Raw genomic sequence first — 22,299 nt, forward strand, 5'->3', positions numbered from 1 at the left:
AAGGGGTAACTATTACGAATACCTACGTAATACTAGATACTTAGCTAAGGCTACTAACTAAGGAGTCAGGCCGCTAGCTAAGTAGCTAGCTTACCGTATATATATAGTAAGAGGGGTTATACCTGTTAACCTTAAAGCCTTCTTTAAGCGTTAACATCTCTATCTATAGGCTAGTTATCTATCATTATTAATCCTATAGTATATACATTCACCCTCCAGTTAGGTAACGGGTCTAATAGTCCGCTCCCTTCTACTCCCTTATATCAGACCCGTTACCTAACTGGAGGGTGAATGTATATACTATAGGATCAATAATGATAGATAACTAGCCTATAGATAGAGATGTTAACGCTTAAAGAAGGCTTTAAGGTTAACAGGTATAACCCCTCTTACTATATATATACGGTAAGCTAGCTACTTAGCTGGCGGCCTGACTCCTTAGTTAGTGGCCTTAGCCGAGTATCTAGTATCACGTGGGTGTTCGTGATACCTTACGGCTCTAGCCCGCTCCGGTATTAGGAATGCCTTATTAGAGATAGGTAGTACTTAGCGATAGATCGATTCCGTAGTAATAAGTATCTCTTTACGTATAGTAGTAATAAGACTCGAAGTATAAGAAAAGGATACTTCTCGAGTACGAGAAGTATACTTTTCTCCTTCGGTAAGCATACGGCCTAAAGTAGTTTAGGTCTATCCGGCTCGTCGGGGTCTTCCCAAGCCATTTAACCCCTTTTTCTAAAGGCCGCGTAGGAGGATACTTCTATCGATAAGAGGTCGTTTTAGCTCTAATAACTCTCGCCTCCCCTCCCTTTACTATACTTCTCGTGTAAACTACTCCTCCTATCTAGTCTTCTAACTACCTAAACGCACCCTCCTCGCGTTTCGTTATACCTTACCTCTCGCTCTCTAGTTATCTTCTTTTCCTTCCGTTATATATATGTAATGGCCCAGAACTCTCCAGATGAAAGACTTGTCTACCCTGCCTTGAAGAACACTTTCAAGGGAGCCGACGCGCTAGTACTGTACGAGGATCGGTTAAGGTTCGGCGTGCACGTGCAATAACGTACAGAGGCCTGTCCAGCAGGTCGGTAGTCGTAAGGGATTCCTTAATCAGGATTCAGCCGCCAGCGCGTTCAATCTTCAGAGGTAACGTCCAGGTCATGCCGTAAGGTATTGTAGGCGGCGGGAAGAGATCAGGTAGTAGTAGCGGTAGCAGTAAGAAGAACACAATACAATAAAGACTTAGTTGTTGTCGACGCCTTACAGATTGATGATTCTCGCCTGTCTTCTCCTTGGAGTTCTCTCAGCAATACTTAACGGAAAACCCATGTCATGTCTTCTGTACAGTCACGTGACTGTACTATCCTTCTTTCGACCTACCCAGCCCATTACAGTACGGAACCGTAAGAGGATCCGCGAACATATCCAGAAGACGCGGCACAATATAGACGTTCTTCGAAGCTGCCAGGTCTCATAGCAACGCGGCCGTAATTACAGCACGTGACGCGTCCGATTGACCGGCAGGATACATACGGCCATACGCCACTAATGTCGGCGTTATTTCAGCGGGATGAGACGGCAGTTGGGGTCTTACTTGACACGGGGAAGGTCGACCTAGATCGTCGGGATGGCTATGGCTACATGCCACTGATGTTGGCAGCAGTTAAGCGGGTATGAGAAGATAATCCCGGCACTGCTTAGCACAGAGACTGACCGACAGGACGATTACGGCCACGCCTCTAATGTTGACAAATGCAGGCCCTACTTAAAACAGGGAAGGTTAACCCTGATGATCGGAACGGCGTACCATCACCCGTCAGTGACAGCCAATCTGCTATCCGAGCAATCGTCAACTTCTGAGAGCCCGGCTGTGTGCCAGGTCTCGTCCAATAGTGTCAAGTGTACCGAGTAAATGTGGACAATCACAAAGTCCCTGCGGCTGAAAGTCCCGGTGGCTCGGAACGTGTTGACGGATCATTGGCTAGAACCACTAACCGGTGTGATGACCTAATGTGATTGACGAACAGAGTGCGGAGAAGGGGTTCACACGAAATCAGACTGAGAGTCATTGGGCTAGACGCGAAGAAAGAGAGATGGTTCAGCTACAAAGTCTGTATGTCCTACAAATAAGTGGAATTCATTCTTCCAGAAGCTGAGATACGTTTGATCTGTTCGAGGGGTCTTTCGCATGACCTTCTTTGTTCAAGATTTTAAGTCTAACCTTTAATTCCTTTCACAGCGTTGTTTCATGATGTCAAGCAATGATAGCCTCGATCTTTTGTGGTTTTATGATTCCGAACAGCCTGACCATTCGTCTGCCAAAGATTTCTCACCCACAGAAATAGCCCGGCGACCATGGAAAGCATTTTGGCCACCTAGGTCAGAAGATAACTTCAATTCTTGGCTTCTATCCGAATTTCCAGAAGTTCTCTCGTGGCAATTCGACCCCGACCGGCCATTTGATCAACCTTGGCGGAACTGGCTCAGAAGTCTGCTAATGAAAGTTGAAGCAGGCAGCTGTCGAAAGAAGTTCACTTCGAAAATTGTAAACCAAGGTATTTCCCTACAAACTCAGTGACTCTGACTCTGAGTTTGACCTGTCGTCAGCGTCCACCATGGATATCTCGGATCCAAGTACAAGACTACCCAAAGTCCAAGGTGCCACCATTACTTATCTTGCTCCTCTGGAGCTCTACAAAAACCAGAAGCCATATTTCAGCCAGCTACCCTGCGGAACCCCGCTAGCGCGTACTAACCTCGTTGAAAGCGACCACCTTGTCGACATACGTGATATTAGTGGCAGAGAAGACATATTTGAACTCGATGAGACAGGCTTCCAATTCATGCACCTTCCGACAAACATATCAGACTGGATGGACGAAAGTGTACAATCAGAATATCTCCCAGCCATATCGGCATGGCTGAAGGAATATTTCAAGTGCCAGAAGGTCTTCATCTACAATTACAATGTACGGCGCGTTTCCCACTATCTAAGATGCACAGCATCACTAACACCAAACAAGCTTCGAACCAACGACACGACAAAATCAGGGGATGGCACATGGAGGAGTCCCATATTCCGAGTCCACTGCGGTAAGCAAAAGCAACTTAACACCCCTTCAAAAGCAATTCACCCTTTTTAATCCAGCCCCAATATTTAGACAACACTCCCGAGTCCTGCGCAAAACGCCTAGAATTCCAATTCCCAGCTGAAGCGGCCGCAATCAGAAGTGGTCGTTACCGTTACGTAGAGTAAGTGAAACCCTTAGCAAACCCGCAAACAATCCACATCAACTTGGTGCTGATAATTACGAATAGCATCTGGCGCTGTGTCGCCGGGGCAAACGTTGACGCTCCCCTCGCAGTCTGCGACTACCGCAGTATAACACCAGGAGACCTGCACAGAATCGACATAGTCTACCCACATTTCAGCGAGGAAGGGTTTGAAGTAACGTATAACCCTGCGCACCGGTGGTACTGCAAGAAGGGAATGTCGAAGGATGATATCGTGTTGTTTAAGATCGATGATAACTTGGAGGGCGTGGCTAGGTGTAAGTCATAAGTTTTAGTGATTTTGACTCGAGGGTTGAGTACAGTGACTGATGTGTAGTAGTTGCGCCGCATACGGCTTTTATCGATCCGTCGGTTTCGGGGAATACTAAGAGGGCAAGTATTGAGGTTAGGGCTATCATTTGTGGGTAGGGATGTTCAAGTTGTGCGGGAAAAAGATTGGAGGGATGTCAAGGAAGCCAGTCATGTTTTGAACACTAACGTGTTATGAACCGGGTATTTGCTGCAGACCTTCATCACTTCATTGGTACTTCGATGCGTCGTTGGGAAAAGTGACTTATTACAGATTTCTTGATATGAAGTATATCCAAAGAGCAACAATATCGATGAAATTCGTTGGGATACAACTGAAGACAACGTTATGATCAAGCATATCCCACCAATCCCCCTCGTCTCTTCGACATTTGCTCAGAGGCCATCGCCTTCCCACAGCTTCCTACGCATCACCATTGGCTGCTTTGCTCTGCAATTCTCGATCTTTCAAGAAGTCAGCCAGTTTCTGCTCCCGTTTCTTGGTTTCCACGTGCAGACTGCTCAACTCCTCAGCACTTTGGGCTAACTCTTGTCTATAGCACTGCTCAGCCTCATTGTACATACCCATACTGACATATGTGGCAGCCGCGTCGTGATATGTTCGAAGGATCTCTGCACTGCCAGATCTTTGCCCCGATTTACGAAGCTCTAGAACTCTCTCAAACATATTAATCGACTTTGTAACATCATTGCCGTCTCGGTAAAGGTTCGCTAACTTATGCATTATCCGCATAACGCTTGGGTGCTCAGCTCCTACGCGACCTTGCATGCCACGTAATGCTCGGTTGTACAAAGTTGTTGCTTCTTCGAACCGTGAATGCTGGTGGTAGACATCCGCTAGGCCCTCGACTACCCAGAGAGTTTGTGTGTGGTCATGGCCTAACTGTTTCCCGTTGGCGACGATTGCCCGCCTGTACATGGCCTCGGCTTCCTGCAAGCGACCTAGACCAGTATATGCCGATGCAAGGTTGGCAACTGTCCACAGCGTCTGCGGGTGATCTTCTCCCAGTTGGGATATGCGTCCCTTGAGAACTCTTTTGTAGATCTCTAGGGCTTCCATGTGTCGACCTTGAGCTCGATAGTTGGTTGCGAGATTATCAGCCGTCCACAAACTGTCAAGGTGGTCCGCCCCTAATTGAGCTTCTCGATAAGTCAACGCTAGTTTGTGCAGACTTTCCGCTTCAAGATATTGGGCGTGGTCATTTTCGGCTTCCCCAGATTCGTTGATAATTATTGCAAGATTCTCAATAGCCTGAACAGTGACAAGATCGTCTCGTCCAAGACTCTTTCTGCGACTCTCGAGGACATGTTCTAGCATTGAGCGAGCTTCTTCATACCGGGCTTGTGACCGGTACACGAGTGCCAAGTTTTCGACAACTTGCAGAACATCGGGGTGATCAGCACCAAGTTGCGATTGTCGAATCCGCAGTACTTGCTCATACAGCAATGCAGACTCACTGTGATTGCTCAGGTGCCAATTGACTTGCGCGAGACCGAGTTCCCACTGAATTGCTTCGGTATCACCAGTACTGCCGATACGCAGTATTTGCCGATACATCTCGCGAGCCTCGTGGTATCTACCACGCTCGCACCAGTACGCAGCTGCGTTGCCACGCGCTGTTAGAATTTCGGCGTTGTTGGGGTCTACCAATTCGCCGTACTTTGTCAGCGAGAGGGTATGTGAGATCAAGTCGTCACATTTATGCCAGTATTCGGGCATATTAGGATTCTCAATCTCACGAAATGCTCCGCAAGCCATTGTGACTGCGCATTTGAACCATTGTAGATATGTGCCTTCCGATTCAAGAGCCACGTGAACCAAAGTCTGGGTGAGATCATGTATGCTATATGCTCCCCCTTCTTCAGCCGACCTACGCTTGATAAGAGAGAACATCTGAAGCTGTTGCAATGCACTTTGGAGCCGTACTTCAGAGGACATCATGTTGATCATTGATTCCAGCTCGGAAGATAGTAACGCACCTTTTTTGGGATCCAAGTTTTGAGCATCCCTCGCGGAGCTTTGACTGTGGGAAGCAAACCCAAAACAATTGACCTTGATCAGGCTCGGAATAAAACATTGTGTCCAATGCCGATTTTGTTCCAATTTCGATGGTTCTTGGGTCGGTTCCGATGAAGAAAGCAGAAAGTAAGCGCCCGTTTTGATTGTTTCGAACTCGATCCTTTCGGGGTCCCAGAACACGAGTATATTCAGCAAACCATAGACCTCAGGACTCGATCGCCTTAGACTATGGAGATGGGACTGAAAAATGCCCGAGATCGACTTTACTTCGTAGGCTGAGAACAAGTTTTGCCAGTTGAAAAACTATGCACGTTAGACGCCTCCATTGCAGCAAGGTCAAATAATGGTGCAAAGTCGAGCTTACGTCTGATTTCTGTTTGCCTTGATACAATCTCGTGAAAACCTCGATGGGTTGGCGTGATTGACTCATGAAAGATGCAACGTGCTCTACAGCGAAAGGTAGACATCCAAGACATTTCATTAGGTCAGTGACTTGGCGCCGGCCATCAATCGACATCGAGTTTTCGCTAACTCCTACTGATTTGAAAAAAAAGGTGGTTGAGTCCTCCACCGTTGGCGGCTTGATTTCGAAGTATGGATGCAACCTTCCAGAAGCTTTGCAAACGGCCTGAGCAACGGCTTCAGTCCGCGTAGTGATAAGGAGTCGACCTCGTCTGCCTTGTCGTGGCAAGTTTTCGCGAAGAAAATCGATTGTTGTCATGTCAACGTTGTCGAGGACGAGGAGCCAACGGTATATTCCACTGACCTCAGGTTGTTCGAGCCAACGACGAGCCGCAATAATTCGCGCATTTTGCTCTTGTTTGAATTGATCGGGATGGTCGATAAGGTCCAGGATCCTCGAGAAGCCTAGATGCACCTTTTCTAAAGTAGAGCAGGATATCCAGAACGATGCTGACACTGTTGGGCCTTCCAAGAACATTTTCGAATATCGAATTGCTAGTTGTGTCTTACCAACGCCCGGAATGCCCCAGAGAGCACAACGAGCGGGTAGATTCTCTTCACAAACTTGATGAGCATCTCGTACTTGAGTCAGCTGTGGCTGACGGTCCATGAAATGAATGGAGAGCAGATCAACAGGTGCATCGTTGAAAGACGACGTGAAGGGTTTGAATCGTTGATCCTCGCTTCCTGCAGAAGGATCCGATCGAACGTCTTTGGACAAGACTGATTGGGGCTGCGGCGACTCTTTGAACTCTTTCCACAAGCGACGTAGCGCCCTCTCTTGACCTTCACCGTAGATGAGCGGCATGTAAACACCAAAGATGCCTAAAAGACAGTAAGCTGCGTCTTCTGGCCGTGTCGTATTGCGATTTCGCACCCATGACATACGCTCGTCGACACTAAAGTCGTGCAACGGCCGATCTTTTCGAAGAGCTTCGAGGGCAATGCCTGTTGTCTCATGAATTATTTGCTCAAGCGATCTCTTATCGCCAAGAAGACAGTGCTCCTTAGAGAAGAACTCGATTGTCCGTGGAGCAACAAGTTCTTGAAGGGTCCAACCTCGAGTAAACCATCTGCTCTTGCGAAATTGCGACTTCCAAGGAAGTTGTTCGGACTTTTTGACGGTGTCTGACGCAGGTCCCGAGACATCTGAGAGATAGGTATAGCATTTTGCCGCATCGTGATACCATCGAAACATGGAGTTGATAGCCTCCGCAAGCTCTGTACTGTTCGACTTATCTATGCAACATGTATCCACCCAGAAGTATTCCAGGCCGTCGCGTTTTGCGCGTTCCCCACAAAATCGGATCTTGTCATAACCAGCCTTCGTCTCGCCGTTACCCTCAACAATGTCTCTGTAGGTGACCTCTTCTGTGTCCGCTCCCCAAGTGTGTGAAAGGATAGCAAATGGGGGAATATCTTTAACCAGATCCTTGGTCAGGATGAACTTGCCACTTTTGTCGCATTGTAGAAGACGCATCAGTCAGACTAATCTCGACAGGAAAGAGGGTTCTCGTAGGTATTCGTCGCAGGATCGGCATACAATCGAAGTTGTATGTTTTGTTGTGAGAGAAGATTGAATTTAGGCTGCAGTACGTAGCGACTGCCTTGTCGAAGACAATGCGCACAAGGTGGCGCGTCTTGCGCGTGCTGGTGAAGAGAGTCTCGAACGCAGTTGACGCCTTGTTTGTGCCTGCGTTGTTGCCTTGTTCAGCCCATGTTGGATCTTGGCCTTCAGGCGACTAACAGAGCCAACCTAGGAGCCTGGGTCTGAGAGTCTTACCCAGATTTCTTCACCTCACACGACCCGAACCCTGCACGACCTTGGTATCGTGCGTGCATGGCCAACATTGCAAGTCAAAACACAACAAACCTTATATTTCATTCACTGTACTTGCGGATGGTTGTCGCTTCCTCCCATGTTTCATAATAAAGCTGCGAGACAAGTTAGCCATTCCCTTCCGAGAACACATATGCTATTCAGAATGAACAAAATTCAGCGAGCCAAGCCCAGACCCAAGCAAGAGATGCGCAGTCAGATGATAGCTAGTATGATGGGACCCGTCGTCCCTCGCTAGACTGACGCGGGAGCGCAGATCCTGAGACTTTGTTTTCATCCTCTTCGTTGGCGTTGGCTTTGCCTTACTCAACTTCATCATGAGCGAGACTGGATCTTCGTTGATCAAGTCCTTGTCACCTTCCGAGGCTTCCACGGCTGGGACCAGGAATGAAGTGGAAAAGAGCCAGGAGTGGCACTACGATTACAGTACTGTGGTCGGATTCCTTAGTCAAGATGTCGCGAGGCCAATTTCAAGCAGACTCCATGCCGTATGTGCCATCTCTATACGCAAATGCTGGGAACGCTATCTGACAATCTCCACCGCGGCAGACGGAAGAGGATTTCGACCTAATAGAGCAAAGGTATGACACCGACAAGTTGTTGCCGGATAATGGCAAGCTTCTTACTCAATGGCAACGATTCACCCATAAATTGAAAGTCATGAATCAGAGAGCTCCGAAAGAAGTGACATATCGACTCCTCTACCTCGGGAGACATGGTCAAGGGTATCACAATGTTGGCATAATGTTTTATGGCGATGCTGCGTGGGATGTAAGTCTTCTAGTCTCCCTTCATCCCGATTCCGAGATCGAAACCTAATCCTCTGCCACCGAGGATCGCTTCGTTCTGTTCTTGTCACTGAGAGGTTTTGTTCTCATCCAGTGCTACTATGGCGCCTTCGACCAAGATCCTAACGTCCCAAGCATAACTTATCTCGATGCCCACCTAACCCCTCTCGGCAGACACCAAGCCAAAACCGTATCGAAATTCTGGCAGAACTTGAGCTCAACCCAGAAGATGCCCTTGCCTCAGACCTATTACAGCAGTCCACTCACCCGGGCGATGCAAACCGCCCAGCTCACCTTCTCCGGCCTACCTCTGCCACCGTCTCAGACCTTCCGTCCTGTGGTTAAAGAATTCCTCCGTGAAAGATACGGTATCCAATCCTGCGACGTACGGCCCACGAAATCATATATTCAGGCCAACTTTCCCGACTTCCGGATCGAAGACTCTTTCACAGAGAACGATGAGCTGCACTCTCCTACTCGCCGCGAGTCACTTCGACGCCAAGATAGACGTGTTCGAGCGTTACTCGATGATGTCTTCGCGCACGACGAAAGTACGTATATCAGCATAACGAGCCACAGTGAGACGATCGAGGCGACGTTGCGAGTCGTGGGCCATAGTGCGCTTTCTCTACCACCAGGTGGTATCGTCCCGGTACTCGTCAAAGTCAGCGAGGTCTCTGGAAAGCGGCATGATGGAGACGAGCAGGGGTGGGAGGCCAAGCCTGCCTGCGAGTCTGATCCACTCAAGTCTGGGAAGGACGGTTATAAGGACGTCGCCGAGTTCTTGGATGAGATTAATCGTAGTGTGCCGGAGTTGGAGGGAATGGTAGTGAATCCGAAATCATCGTCAAGCCGCTCGCGCTGAATCTGATAACGCCGATCTACGGTCGGATCGTTGGAGAGATTTGGCCTCAATCGACGGCGCGAGTGGAATACATAGGATCCGCCTCGATCAAGGCCAGGCGCTAGATGCTGAAGCGGATCTCGGAATCGGGATAGTGCCAGCCTGCCATCACGAGCGCGGCAGGTGTAACTGCACAGCTTGGGATGCATGCTAGCGGCGTATTTCAAAGTTCATGTCGTAATCTCGTCCACGGTCGATGCTCTATGCGTGATATCCCCCCCATCCGAGCCTGAAAGCTTCGTCACCACCACGATCCCATTTCTCCATCTGTCGCCACCGATAAGATCCTTGAGAGCTTTGACCAGAAGGCTTCAATCGGCGGCGGTCCTGGCTCCTTCATTCTGCTCTTTATTCATCCATAACGCCTTGGTATAGATATAGCAGTCTCCTTCCAGCTTTGCCTGCGTGCGCGCCTTAAATCATAAACAAATGAAAATGCCTCTGCGTAGGTGCCCAATTGTAAAGTTGAATTCCAGCAGCGTGATAATAGTCCTATCTTCCCGCCTCTTGGCCACCGTCAGAGGTGACTGACCTCGTCCGTTCGGGGAGCCCGGCACGGCAGCCCCTTCGAGAAGCAGACTGATGGTAACTTCATCTCCTCTTCCCACAGCACGCATGTGTGGTGCAACGCCCTGCCTTGGGAAATTGAGCCACTATTACCTCAGCTGCCATCGCCCTATACTCACCACAGGGACACCGATCAAATTTAGGCTTATGGTCTATCGTAAGCAAATAGTCGCTTGCGAGTTGATTTCGATGTCGCTTACCGGTGCTACGCTTCAGGAAATGCTTGAGGTCGAGCAGCCGTAGTCGCATATGACGCGGATATCTCCGACAGCGACGCTCTCCCGGGCTCGGCCGGGCCTCCTCGGTGCTCCGTCACGTGCTCGATTAACGCGGCCTCGCTCCCTTTCCTGAACGAAAATGGTAATGAACGAAGGACAGTTCGGGGTGTATATAATATGTATACATCTGTCTGCATTGCTATGCACTCGTCTATATCTGGTGATCTCACGCCAAACCGCCGACACGATTCCGATTAACCAATTACACTAGACAGATCCTGTCATCCATAGTATAGTATTCGATAAGCCAAAGTCTTCTCTTACCTTGAAGGGGGAAAAATGTGTGGAGGGGAGGGGGAGGGAGATAGGGCGGTCCTGTGCTCGTCCAAGTGTATATAAAGTTCACGTAAAGTTCTCTCCGTCATCCGATCGGTATCCGCGCTGCTGCTGCTTTTCCAAATTCAAGAATCAAAAATCAAAAATCAAGAGAGGGCGCACAATTTTTGACCCCATGATTTGATCCCCCCTTTCTTTCAAGGGAGGAGAATACTCGAAACCGAGCAGCTCTGGGTGCCAGGACAGACGTTCGACCTGGCCAGATCTTTGTCCCTGGGCCCGGTGGGACCGGCGACGTATTTGCGCTCGCCGAAGATGTCAATCTGGCCCGGCGTGCTGTCGGGAAGCTGGTTGTCGCCCCACTGGCCCGCAAAGTCTAGGTAGGCGGTGGGATCGCGGGCGTTGTACGCGGCGAAGACGCCGGTCGCGGTGTCGTAGCTGTAGGCGTACGCGGTCGCGAGGGGGTCCCAGAAGACGCCGGCGTCGGTGTGGTCCTCCAGCGGGCCCGCGGGGAGGTTGAGGCCCGGGATCGTGTGGTCGTGCGTCCCCGGCGTGGCGTAGTTGGCGTGCGTGCCGTTCGCCACGTACACCACCGGTCGGTCGCCGTTGTTGTACTTCTGCACGGCGGAGTAGGTGAAGGCCTCCCCGGAACTGTGCTGGCTGAACCACATGGCCGTGGGCGCGCCGTTGACGAAGCGGACCATCGTGTGCTCCCAATCACCGACATGGTCCCCAAACTCGAGAGCGGGGAGGCCCAAAACCCAGTTTCCTTGGTTGTAGGCATAGAAGTAAAAATAGAATGCGTCGAGGATGTTGTTCGGTTTGGAGACGGTGACGATGAGGCTCGCAACAGAGGGGCCTGTTGAGCCAGAGGCATCAGGCTCGACACCTCGGAACCAAGACGGGAGAGCCTCGATGCCTTCATTGGATGTGAGGTAAACGTCCGTACCGGAGGAGGCAAAGTTATTGAGACTGTTGAGATTGTCGAGAGTCAGGGGTGTGGGAGCACCAGCGATGTCGTTTCCTGAGCCATCTTCGGGATGTGTGTGCGTTACTTGATCAGCGATAGAGCTGGGGAAGTAGATCTCTGAGGAGTCAAGGTATGCCACCGGCGCTGGAATAGACTTTGTCAGCTCCTCTCCAGATTTCAGAAGAGAGTATAGAGACAGAGATTTACCATATTGGCAGACGAAAGCTGGCAGGTCACGTTTGTCAAGGTATTTCAGTGGCGATGAAATCGATGCTCTGCTCAAAAACAAGACGAGAAATAGGCAGTAAGAAAACATCGTGGAGCATCTACCCAGAGCATCATGCTTCTCATGAATGAGCGAGAGGGAACAATAGATATTTAAGACAGTTGTAGCGCTGGTATAAAGACATCGCTTCTGCCGCAATCAACCACTGGGTTAGCTTCAGGGATCAATCATCAATTTGGACTTTCTGTCCCTGTAACTCGTGATGAGGCCTTCAGTGGACAAGATTCATACAGAAAGAAACACGATTGACAACCCAGATGCGGGCCGGCGCGTGACATAGTGTCAAGCTCGTCCATGTTTGGAGGGATGGCCACGAATAGGCAAGTATAGAGCAGTGTCAGGAAGACCACGCATCCTGGTAAGCGAAAGCATCGACGGTTGTTCAATGACAGACATGGGACCAATCTCCGAAGCAAAGGCCAATCATATTGCACAAAAGTCGAACCCATGAACAGGCCAAACTAACAAGCAGGGGTCCGTCCCAGGGCTTAAATAAACGTGCATACCAAAGATGCTTCGATTCGCAGGAAGACCAACATTCGGAAACTGAGACTTTCACAGCCCTGCGGTCTTGCGTTGGCGTTAAAATTGAGACATGTCCTTCGGAGACTCATTGACACTCAAGCCTTGACATTCAGAATCAGCTGGGGTTTGCTTGGCAGCGAGGCACGTGATGGACTTGCCGGCGGCAAGATGAAGACGCAAAGCTGCTTGTATAGGAAATCCCCCTCAAGCAAACAAAACACTGATCCAAAATGGCTGGACTGATGTACCTGCAAGCCAATGGTCTCGGTTGTGGAAACAAGAAAGGATTCGTAGTCTTGATATTGAGGACAACTCTTTGAGATACTGCGCCTCGATTCCGATTCTGCGATGCGATATGTACAACGGCTGCATTGGGGCCCAGAGAGACCTATATGCACTTCAACTCTCTCCTCCTCCGCTTCAATCTTCCACTCTACCACAGCGTCTTGTGACCGAACAGAACGCGGGTCATTCCGTACACGGAGAAAGTGAGGCTGCCCAAAAGGATCGTGTAGTATGGATACAGGATGAATGGGCTCCGATGAGTCTGTGGGGAGATTGTGTTAGCGAAGCTGATCGGCAGGTAGAGCAAAAATAGGTTTGAAAAATGTGCAATGACAAGGTGGAGACCAGGAATCGAATTGAGACTGATGGGTGCATAAGGACTTATGGGACGGGATGGCAGATTTCTGTTCGGGACAATCCCTTGATCCTCCAAACTGCAGGCAGGCATTGTGCGGTTGTTGCTGAAAAGTGTCCGATATAGCCAGTGTTGCTGCTGTGGGAGATTCCTTTTCGGAACGTGCGGCGGAAGGCTCATGGTAGTCATGGTCGAGCGCAGAACGCAGGACAGCATGTACAAGGTCAAGAAGCTGAGCTGAGCATGCCCTACAGCCCCAAAGCGTTGACTCGGGCACTCTAGGCCAGACACAAGTCACTGTCGGAGCTGTTGCGCCAAAAGGCCACATCTCGGTGATGTTGCATTTCTTGCAACTCTTTCTTCTCTTCGGTTTTGGAGAGAGCGGGCCTTTGCTCTGTTTGGGTCTTGGGCTCCGAGGGTTCGCAGAGGCAGGACGAAGGTCTAATTCAAGAAGGTAAGAGTCTACTAACCTTCCACCATTGTCGTTTTCCATCGTGGCCCTGAAATAGACGTTGGTAGTAAGGTACACGATTCTCTCGATACACAAAGAACCTGTACCCGGAACTGATTAGCTAGATTCCAGTACTATGCCCCTGGTGCCGCAGCTGGAAGTTCGGAATGTTGGTGGTTTTCCCTTCCACGACGTACCCAGATTTCTGCTGAGCTTGAGCAGGTCTAAACATGCGGGCCCGGGTTGCCTGCATCATTCGAAGAGCTGTGGGAGCAACCATCTTGTCGGTTCAGGAGGGCAAATCACTTGAGTGTCGGTTGAAAGAGGTGGAGTAGAGAGCTTCAAAGAATTGCGCCTGAGGTTCGATTGAGGTTCGGAGGTCGCAGGCTCACGCCATGGCACCGCAGGAGCTAGCCGCCAAGCCTTTCTGAGGCACGTGACTTGACTGTATCTTTGAAGCAAGAATCTCCTGACTTTTCACTCCTACAGTTTTTCGGTTACAACTCTCTTCCTCATTGGCAGCAACTTACCTTTCTTGATCAAGCCTCTTCACTTGGTGGCCATGAAATCCTAGATGCGTTTAATGAAAGGTCACGTGTATGCTGCTACATGAGATTATTATGGGGTCGTCTTGAGAGATGCTCCCTGCCGCGATGTCTTCACGTATTGTCTAGCCAATGGCGAGCCCGATTACCCCGTTCGTACGTGACCATTGCTTTGAGTCCGCTCTTACCAGCATGGCATCTATCACACGGCCGGCCTATGACGACGACCTCGACCCCAGTATCGAAGCATGGCCCCGACGAGCATCGAGATGACCATTTCTCAGCCGCTGTCTCCGAGCAATCTCATTCCGATGACGCACAATGGGAGAGCCTCCTGGACCGTGGGCTGGCATACGGTATCAAAACCCGAGATCAGTTGCGCTTCGAGGCAGACGTGGGCCATACGTCGTTCGTTGGCGATCGTCTAGTCGACAAGCCCTCCCATCGTCACGACATAGAGCTTTGGGAGATCCTGTTGATTGCCCAAGCTCTACACAACGGCCATGATGGAATCAAGGCTATATGGAGAGGAATGAAATTCCGTGGAGAAGCCTTTCGGTTCGAAGGAGATGACCCCCGTGTCGAAGCTCTGTGGAAGACTTTTCTCTCTGCAGGGTCGGAGGACCATCATTTTCTCTGGTCAATCTGCAAGGAAGCCAAGCATCTGAAGTACGAACGTCCAAAGTTGTTTGCAGAGGTTGTTGGAGCTGCCTTGGAAGGGTCGGGCCCCCTGGAAGCCTATCAGTTCGCATCCTTCATCGGCCAGAAGCACTATAAGGGGCGTGATGATCTTCTGGCAGTCTTCTTTGCTGCCTGTCGCTCGAAGGAAGGCAATGCCCTAAAAGGGTTCTGCAGTGTCTACGATGTGGTTCCCCAGACTCGGATCTATTCAGAGGTTACTTCTCATCTGTGGAGTCAAAACCGGTCATCTGATGCCTTCATGATGCACTCTTTTTTGATCTCAAGGAGAGACCTGCCACCGCGTTTCGAGCTGCTTGAACCCTACATCAACTACTTAGCTCTGCACAACGAAAGTCTCGAAAAATTTCTCTTGCCGCTAAACCAGGCTGGTGCTTCTTTCGAAGCCCAGGCGAGACGTCTATGGTCAATCGGCAGAAGTAGAATCACGGGTGTGCCTGCAGATTCCCTCAATATCGTGGCAAGCAAGACTATGGGATCAGCACCGACAAAACTCAGCGATCAATTTGTTGCGCGAGCCTTTGCCACTCGGGCATTTTCTTTCGATTTTGCAGTCAATAGTCTAAGGATGATTGGACTTATTGAGGTCGGGCCGCTGGCGGTTCGTCAAATGACACTGGCTGCACCGGATCTCTCCACCTTACAAGCTCGCTTCGAGAAACTCCGCGACCTCGAAATTGACACTGGATCGTCTGTTTTTGTTCGGCTGATCAGAGATGTCTGTGATGCAGGGCATTGGGAAATGGTCCGAGCGCTCGTGGACAATGATCTACATCACGAAGTATTTGAGGATACCGAGCTACAAAAGCGGCTTTTGACGGAGTATTACCGGACAAAAGACTGGGGACAACTAAATCGTACGCTTGTCATTCTCAACGAGGGACATCTCGACAACTACTCTCGTAGTCGATCCACCAACTTCTTGTTGAGAGCAATGATGGAAGTGGGCGACTGGAAGAGCGTTGTAAATTATGTGTCGACTTTACAAGAGCACGGTTTACATATCTCTTCATCCTTCCCTGAATTTGTCGTTTCTCTCTTCCGAAGCACTAAACAACTCACTGGTGGTGGCGGTCGTGGAGATGTGGACAAAGTTGGATTCCTGATAGGATTGATGCAGAGTATCCTTGCTTCGGGAACAAACTTCAAGATCAAGCTCTGGCGGGCGCCGATAAAGGCACTCGGTCGCCAAGGACGACTGAAAGAGCTGGAGTTACTCGCCTACTGGATATCGGAGTGGTACCGCAGTGGAGGACTTAACGGACAAGTTCTTCAAGTCCCGATGTCCGGCTCAGGGACGAATCTGAGCATCCTGTTCGACGACAAGTTCCAAAAGTCGCTCATGTCATGGTGTTTCAGACCTCGCAAAGGAATGGGTGCCGTTTCCCCTGAACGTTGTCTTAGATGGACCCGCGTGCTCAAGAGGCTTCGGGACGTCTACGGTGTGGAAGTCAAGGAATACGTCATCCGATGGGAGTTTATCCACCGCTTACGACGGCTTTTCGCTGTGGGAATGCGTCTCAAGGCACCCAATGCGTGGATGCGTTCGAGAAACCGCGCCTCGCTCACACGATTTTGGGCTCTATATGACAAGATGTGGGACATGAAACCAGCTGGTCAGGTCAAGTATGATGATCGAATTGAAGCCAGCCTCTACCATCGCAAGCTGAGCCCTCTCAAGCGGAGGCGTTTGATAAGCCACTGGGCGACAAGGCGGACTGAACAAGCCTTGGACCGGGGACAACAGATTAGCAATGGCCAGAACAAGAGGCAAGAGGATATTGTTGTGTACAGAGATCTCTTTAATGCGTCATGGGAGGACTATAGACGGTGAATAGCAGATTGAATAATGCTGGTCTGTGAATGTCCGTCCAACTCAGTTCATTCTGCCAGACCTTGTTCTATTCCGTTTCAACTAAAAGCGGCGACTCAAACTTTTATTTTCTCTCACAGACTCAAACTCGAACACCTCGCCGCTTTTGTCTCTCAGAGCAACCACAGCGCTAACGTCTTTTGGACTAGTAAGTGGACATATCATTCACACTCACATAACTCAACCCGGTAAGGCGGTCTGACTTTTGTCCCTTTGTCATATTTGTGAGATTTTGTGAAAAAATGGCGGACCTGGGCGTCTTGAACGAGCTGAAGAATCAGCAACGGCCTGCCCGTCGCAATGACAAGACTTACGGCAAGAAGAAGGGCCAGTCGGCGGAGAGACGTGCGATGCATTTCGACCTCTTTGGCAGAGGTGGCAATGAGAACGACATCGTTGACCAGATGGAGAAACTGACAGTTCACAACGATGTTAGAGAGACACCTTTGCAGCCCTTACCCGAGCCCACTCCTCCTGTCGAGCAAGGAACGGATAATCATCACCACCGGCCTCGGGGACGTCGAAAAATCGCTTCATCTAGGAAAATGGCGGTATGTTTTGCTCTTCAGGACATTCAGCTGAATCTCACAAAATTGACCTTCCAACATAGAACCTCACGTGGTTAGAACTTCAACAACTCGAACCACTGCTCTCGCTCGTACAACAAAAGGCTGTCAAGGACTTCCAGGAATTCGGTCGAAGCATCGGGAAGAAGTACATATGCACAAAGCTTGGTGAGGGATCGTATGCCGACGTCTTCAAACTTCAGGGCAAAGACCTCGCAGACATTGAGGATCTAGAGAAACGAGGCGGCCTCATCATCAAAATCATTCCGTTCAAACTGACAAAAGAGAGCAACAACGACATCACCGACCTCGAATCAGTAGGCCGAGAGGTTAGACTGATGCAGTCGGTCGATGCTTTGCACGGATTTGTTCGCTGCCGGGGCATTCATATTGTTAGCGGCCAATACCCAGATGTCCTTCTTGAAGCGTTCGACACATTCAAAGCAACCAGACCTGTTTCGGCACACCATACCAGCCCTTTGAAGGACTTCTCTCCACAACAGCTTTACGCGATCCTGGAAATGAACGATGTCGGGAAGCCCATCTATCATCTTAGACCCTTGTCAGCATTTCAGGTGTATGACATCTTCTGGAAGACGGCAATGAGTCTTGCTGTGGCAGAGAAACAAATCGAGTTTGAACACCGCGATATGCACAATGGCAACATCTGCTTCAAGCCTTTGACCAAGGACGGCCCGCTGGACGCATCACAGAAAGTCATTGAAGAGATGAGCGACAGGCCACAAGTCGTCCTGGGAATGTCGAACCTGCAAGTCACTATCATCGATTACACCTTGTCACGCGCCAGGATCAATGCAGGGGATGACAGTGACATCGTTGTCTTCGACCCAATGTCGTACTGGGAAACGGAGGCCTATAACCCGGAGACCGAGGCAGAGAAGCGGCAGTGGAGGACGTATCGCCGCGTCCGAGAGTGGGCGAGGGCCGCTGAGCTGGAGGCCAAGGGGGGTGCCGAACTTGAAGGACTGAAATACGAGGCAAGGGACAAGTACGAGAGGTTCCTGCCCAAGTCCAACTTATTCTGGCTCGGGTACCTCCTGGCCGACATGCTGGCAAAGACCTCTGCTGGCAGGGGTGCCACCTTGCCAGGCAGTAGCAGGGCAGCAAAGACGCTGCAGTTGGAGCTGTGGGGGAAGTTGATGGAGGTGTCGACCTACCTCAACAACGTCACACCGACGTTGTTGCCGGTGGGCACCGACGACCTCATCGCAGAGGCGGTGGAGAAGGGATGGCTGGCGCCAGCTGAGGTGGCGGCCTTTAAAGCCCAGATGGAGGAATAGAGGAGGCGGCGGTTTTGTTTCGAATGCATAGCGAGGTGCTGGGGCGGGATGACGCCGCAAGGTGAATTATCATGTGCCATGAGTAATGAGAATGTCGACCATTCGCACTCCTTCTTCATCGTGCTGTCTTCTCCTTGCACATGACTGTTTGCTCCCGAACAACGAATGTGAATATAAAAGGCAAGAAAGAAAAGACGTTGTGATTGCCTCGGGCGGGAAGCTTGGGGGTGGCGAAAGCCAATACGGCCCCCTTTGATCAAGGATGCGTCATTCACACGTCTCATCCTCCACTACGTGTACCAGTAGGGCGGTCCATCACACGACTTATCTTAATTCGCTCTGCCGATGTGCATATGACTTGGACCTGTTGACGCGACAAACGATGGAATGAGATGAAGGGTTAGATGACTTGACCTCTGACGGCGCTGCCCGTCCTCCTACATGTCCACGATCACCACCGAACAACCACCCTCTTTCGAGCTTCCACAACTGTCCAACATGGGCTTGTTTCGTTCACGACAGGAATATCAACCCATCCGAGGTGATGCAGAAAGAGACGATGAGAGTATACAAGATGGGTCGGATGAGGATGTTGGGATCCAGACACCTTTCTCATGGGTTGAATACGCCATTTTTCTCCTACTGGGGGTCGCGATGCTATGGGCCTGGTTTGTTACTTTCTGCGGCTCTCTGAGCTTGGGTTATGTTCATCGTTGACAAGAAACGTCCAGGAACATGTTTCTCGCCGCAGCGCCTTACTTCCAGCACCGTTTCCGCGGAGATCGATGGATCCTAAACCACTTTCAAGCCGCCGAGGTGTCGGTGTCGACGGTCACGAATCTCGGGTCGATGATAGCATTGACAAAGCTGCAAAAGGGGGCGTCATACCCGAGGCGAATATCCTCATCCCTTGTGCTCAGCACTGCAGTGTTCGCTGTGCTGTCTCTGTCAACACTCGTGCCCACGTCCGCAGGCGTGTATTTCGGCTTCCTCCTTGTGGCCATCTTCGCGGCAAGCTTCTCTACGGGTCTACTACAAAATGGATTGTTTTCGTTTGCATCAGGATTTGGAAGAAGCGAGTATACACAGGGTATCATGACGGGACAGGGTGTCGCAGGTGTCCTCCCACCGATGGCGCAAATTATATCTGTTCTGGTGGTCCCGGCTAAGAAAGACGGCAATGGTGCAGATGCGGCCGACGAATCTCCCACTTCAGCATTGGTCTATTTCTTGACGGCCACTGCCATCTCAGTCATTGCTCTATTTGCCTTTTTTTATCTCTTGAAAAGAGAGGCCAAAAGTCGAGCTCTCCAATCGGCGGCCAAATCCACGGCCAACGAAGCTTCTGAAGGCGATGCCTTGACGACAGGAAGCCTTGCAGCGGCAAGAGACGAGGGTACGGACGACGTCATCGAGCAACGGCCTTCAGTACCGATACACACGCTCTTCATGAGAATGCCCTTCCTTGCGTCGGCGGTCTTTGTCTGTTTCGCTGTGACGATGGTGTTCCCGATCTTTACGGCGTCGATCCAATCTGTCAACAACATTGACTCGGCAATCTTTATCCCAATAGCCTTCCTGCTATGGAACATAGGCGATCTGGCTGGCAGATTGATCACACTGTGGCCGAGGATCTCCCTCACGCACTATCCGTTTGCCCTGTTCTGCATCGCAATGGCACGTCTTCTGTTCATCCCATTGTATTTCCTCTGCAACATCAAGAACAAGGGCGGAGTGGTAAGGAGTGATTTCTTCTACTTGGTCATTGTGCAATTCCTTTTTGGCTTGACAAATGGGTATCTAGGTAGTGAGTGTATGATGGGATCAGGACAATGGGTACTACCGGAAGAGAGAGAGGCAGCGGGAGGTTTCATGGGATTGATGCTTGTCGGCGGGCTTACTGTGGGTAGTTTATTGAGCTTCATGCTTGGGGATATTTAGAAGGCACGCGTAACATAAAAAGGGAGTTCAAAGGGAACATCCGTTGGTACTTTAGCAAAGGGGGCCAGGACTCAGGAGATGATGGTAGGGACAACTCTGGAAGAATATTCGTTACCCCCACCATCTCTTGGGCACAGCCTCGTTGTCAGCAGAAGGATGACGAACGATCCCATCTTCTGATGACTTGTCTCGAACTCTGCTCTTGGAACTATTGAAAACATCAGCCCACAAGGCTGTGTGTTTTGGCTGTCTAGCCCACATGAACCACATTCGGAGGGATTCGGGCAGATCCCCCTGTATATCTCATGGGGGGTTGCAGACGCGACAATGTTTCGTGCAACGTGTGATGCGTGATGTTTGTACGAGGACTCGGGAGGCAGGTATATTATTTGACCTGGTGTGAAGCACAATTGTTCCAGTTCTGATCCTCCCGAGTCGTACGTTCATTCGATGTGACAATTGTCATGCTACTGCCCCGCGATCTCTTGTCAACAAGCCAAGCGTGTCCCATGTCTCTGATGTTACGTCACGTGTGACATGGGAAATGAAGCTTCCAGGAAAATGTCATGAAGAAGACAGAGCGAGGGCTGCGTACGAGTGGGAGTCGAAGGGGCTAAGATTTAGGGCCGGCACTCGGTGCGCGCGCGATGCGATGCAGCCAGTAGTAATGGGACGGTCTGGAGGCAAAAGTCCGTAGCGCGTTCCTGGATGATCAGGAACAGGAAAAGGCAGATGGAGATGTGGAATTGCGCCCGTTTGGTAGCGACTGGAACGCTGGGACCTGGACAAGCTGGGCCTGGACAAGCTCCTCAGTTGGGTGCGCTGGGCACCTGAGTTTCAAGGTTGAGCCCTGTTCCCAGGAGGCTGAAAGGTTGAAGGTTGAAGGTGGGAAGCCTGGAAAGGTTGAGTGAGAGGATGAAGAGGCGCCCGACCTGAAACAGTCTTTGATTTGTGTGGCTTTTTCCAGATTTTTCCCATGCCCTCTTTTCTCTCACCAAAGACTCGTTCACCGCAGTCTGACTTGTTCCCCCTCCAAGCGCCTCCTGATACGAGCCGAGTCTCTCTCCTCAAGTTACGAGCAGTGGCAATGTCAAGATAATACCAAGAAACTACGCGGACCCAAGGCAGCAGATCCAAGTCCGTCCATGTCCATTCGCGTCCATCCGAACCTGAATTTCCCCAGACAAAGCCAAGGTCCAGGATAGCCCTGGCTGATCGGTGCATCCCCCCCTGCATCCAATCACGGAACCCCGTCCATCATTGCGCTCAGTCCTTTTCAGCTCCAGGTCCCACGCAATGTCTAAATGTCTATTCTATTCTCGAGCCTGACAGACCTGGCGGGATCCATACGAGCGCGTCCTCCAATCAGCCGCCCGTCAACGGCCTATCCAACGTTTCAGATGAAGCTGCGGGCCACCAGGAGAACCACTCTTTTGTACTCCTTTTGGATAGGCGCATCTCCTTTTCCTCTTCCCTTGTCCGTGTCGCCGACGCTGCGTTGGATGCTTGGTGGCTTGCTGCTGGTCACTTGTTGCTCGTTGGTGCCACTTCAGCCCTGGATGCTCAAGAGAATTGACAAGATCAGGTTCAAAGACGCCAAATACTGCCGCTCAAGCTTCACACCCGCGTCTCCCTCTTGCATCTTTACTTGTCCGTGACTCGTTCCTTACATACCTGCCCTTTTTTCTTTTCCATCAAGTGCTTACTTACTATCCATTGACGTCTTTCAGGACCTCCGTCACACCCTTCTACCCACCGTTTCCA

General features: G+C 50.5%; 8 protein-coding genes across 8 annotated transcripts; 6 read left to right on the plus strand and 2 right to left on the minus strand.

Annotated features, from left to right (window-relative positions):
* Nucleotides 1-1,548: 1,548 nt before the first annotated feature.
* Z517_07920 (uncharacterized protein) lies at nucleotides 1,549-1,860 on the plus strand (the record flags this gene model as incomplete). Its single annotated transcript, XM_013426441.1, has 2 exons — nucleotides 1,549-1,671; nucleotides 1,759-1,860. 2 exons carry the CDS (start codon nucleotides 1,549-1,551, stop codon nucleotides 1,858-1,860), a joined length of 225 nt encoding a protein of 74 aa, XP_013281895.1.
* Nucleotides 1,861-2,615: 755 nt separating this feature from the next.
* Nucleotides 2,616-3,702, plus strand: Z517_07921 (uncharacterized protein; the record flags this gene model as incomplete). Its single annotated transcript, XM_013426442.1, has 5 exons — nucleotides 2,616-2,969; nucleotides 3,024-3,093; nucleotides 3,162-3,252; nucleotides 3,319-3,551; nucleotides 3,614-3,702. The coding sequence occupies 5 exons, from the start codon at nucleotides 2,616-2,618 to the stop codon at nucleotides 3,700-3,702; spliced, it is 837 nt and encodes a 278-aa protein (XP_013281896.1).
* A 304-nt stretch (nucleotides 3,703-4,006) lies between these two features.
* On the minus strand, nucleotides 4,007-7,565 carry Z517_07922 (uncharacterized protein; the record flags this gene model as incomplete). The annotated part of the gene is made up of 2 exons (XM_013426443.1): nucleotides 4,007-5,926; nucleotides 5,988-7,565. 2 exons carry the CDS (start codon nucleotides 7,563-7,565, stop codon nucleotides 4,007-4,009), a joined length of 3,498 nt encoding a protein of 1,165 aa, XP_013281897.1.
* A 677-nt stretch (nucleotides 7,566-8,242) lies between these two features.
* Nucleotides 8,243-9,578, plus strand: Z517_07923 (uncharacterized protein; the record flags this gene model as incomplete). Its single annotated transcript, XM_013426444.1, has 3 exons — nucleotides 8,243-8,413; nucleotides 8,475-8,696; nucleotides 8,808-9,578. 3 exons carry the CDS (start codon nucleotides 8,243-8,245, stop codon nucleotides 9,576-9,578), a joined length of 1,164 nt encoding a protein of 387 aa, XP_013281898.1.
* A 1,357-nt stretch (nucleotides 9,579-10,935) lies between these two features.
* Nucleotides 10,936-12,024, minus strand: Z517_07924 (uncharacterized protein; the record flags this gene model as incomplete). The annotated part of the gene is made up of 1 exon (XM_013426445.1): nucleotides 10,936-12,024. The coding sequence occupies one exon, from the start codon at nucleotides 12,022-12,024 to the stop codon at nucleotides 10,936-10,938; it is 1,089 nt and encodes a 362-aa protein (XP_013281899.1).
* A 2,348-nt stretch (nucleotides 12,025-14,372) lies between these two features.
* Z517_07925 (uncharacterized protein) lies at nucleotides 14,373-16,688 on the plus strand (the record flags this gene model as incomplete). Its single annotated transcript, XM_013426446.1, has 1 exon — nucleotides 14,373-16,688. One exon carries the CDS (start codon nucleotides 14,373-14,375, stop codon nucleotides 16,686-16,688), a length of 2,316 nt encoding a protein of 771 aa, XP_013281900.1.
* A 281-nt stretch (nucleotides 16,689-16,969) lies between these two features.
* Z517_07926 (uncharacterized protein) lies at nucleotides 16,970-18,594 on the plus strand (the record flags this gene model as incomplete). The annotated part of the gene is made up of 2 exons (XM_013426447.1): nucleotides 16,970-17,278; nucleotides 17,338-18,594. 2 exons carry the CDS (start codon nucleotides 16,970-16,972, stop codon nucleotides 18,592-18,594), a joined length of 1,566 nt encoding a protein of 521 aa, XP_013281901.1.
* A 441-nt stretch (nucleotides 18,595-19,035) lies between these two features.
* Nucleotides 19,036-20,535, plus strand: Z517_07927 (uncharacterized protein; the record flags this gene model as incomplete). Its single annotated transcript, XM_013426448.1, has 2 exons — nucleotides 19,036-19,262; nucleotides 19,326-20,535. 2 exons carry the CDS (start codon nucleotides 19,036-19,038, stop codon nucleotides 20,533-20,535), a joined length of 1,437 nt encoding a protein of 478 aa, XP_013281902.1.
* Between the last annotated feature and the right edge of the window lie 1,764 nt (nucleotides 20,536-22,299).

Source organism: Fonsecaea pedrosoi (genome assembly GCF_000835455.1).
Source record: "Fonsecaea pedrosoi CBS 271.37 unplaced genomic scaffold supercont1.5, whole genome shotgun sequence".
Lineage (NCBI taxonomy): Eukaryota > Fungi > Ascomycota > Eurotiomycetes > Chaetothyriales > Herpotrichiellaceae > Fonsecaea > Fonsecaea pedrosoi.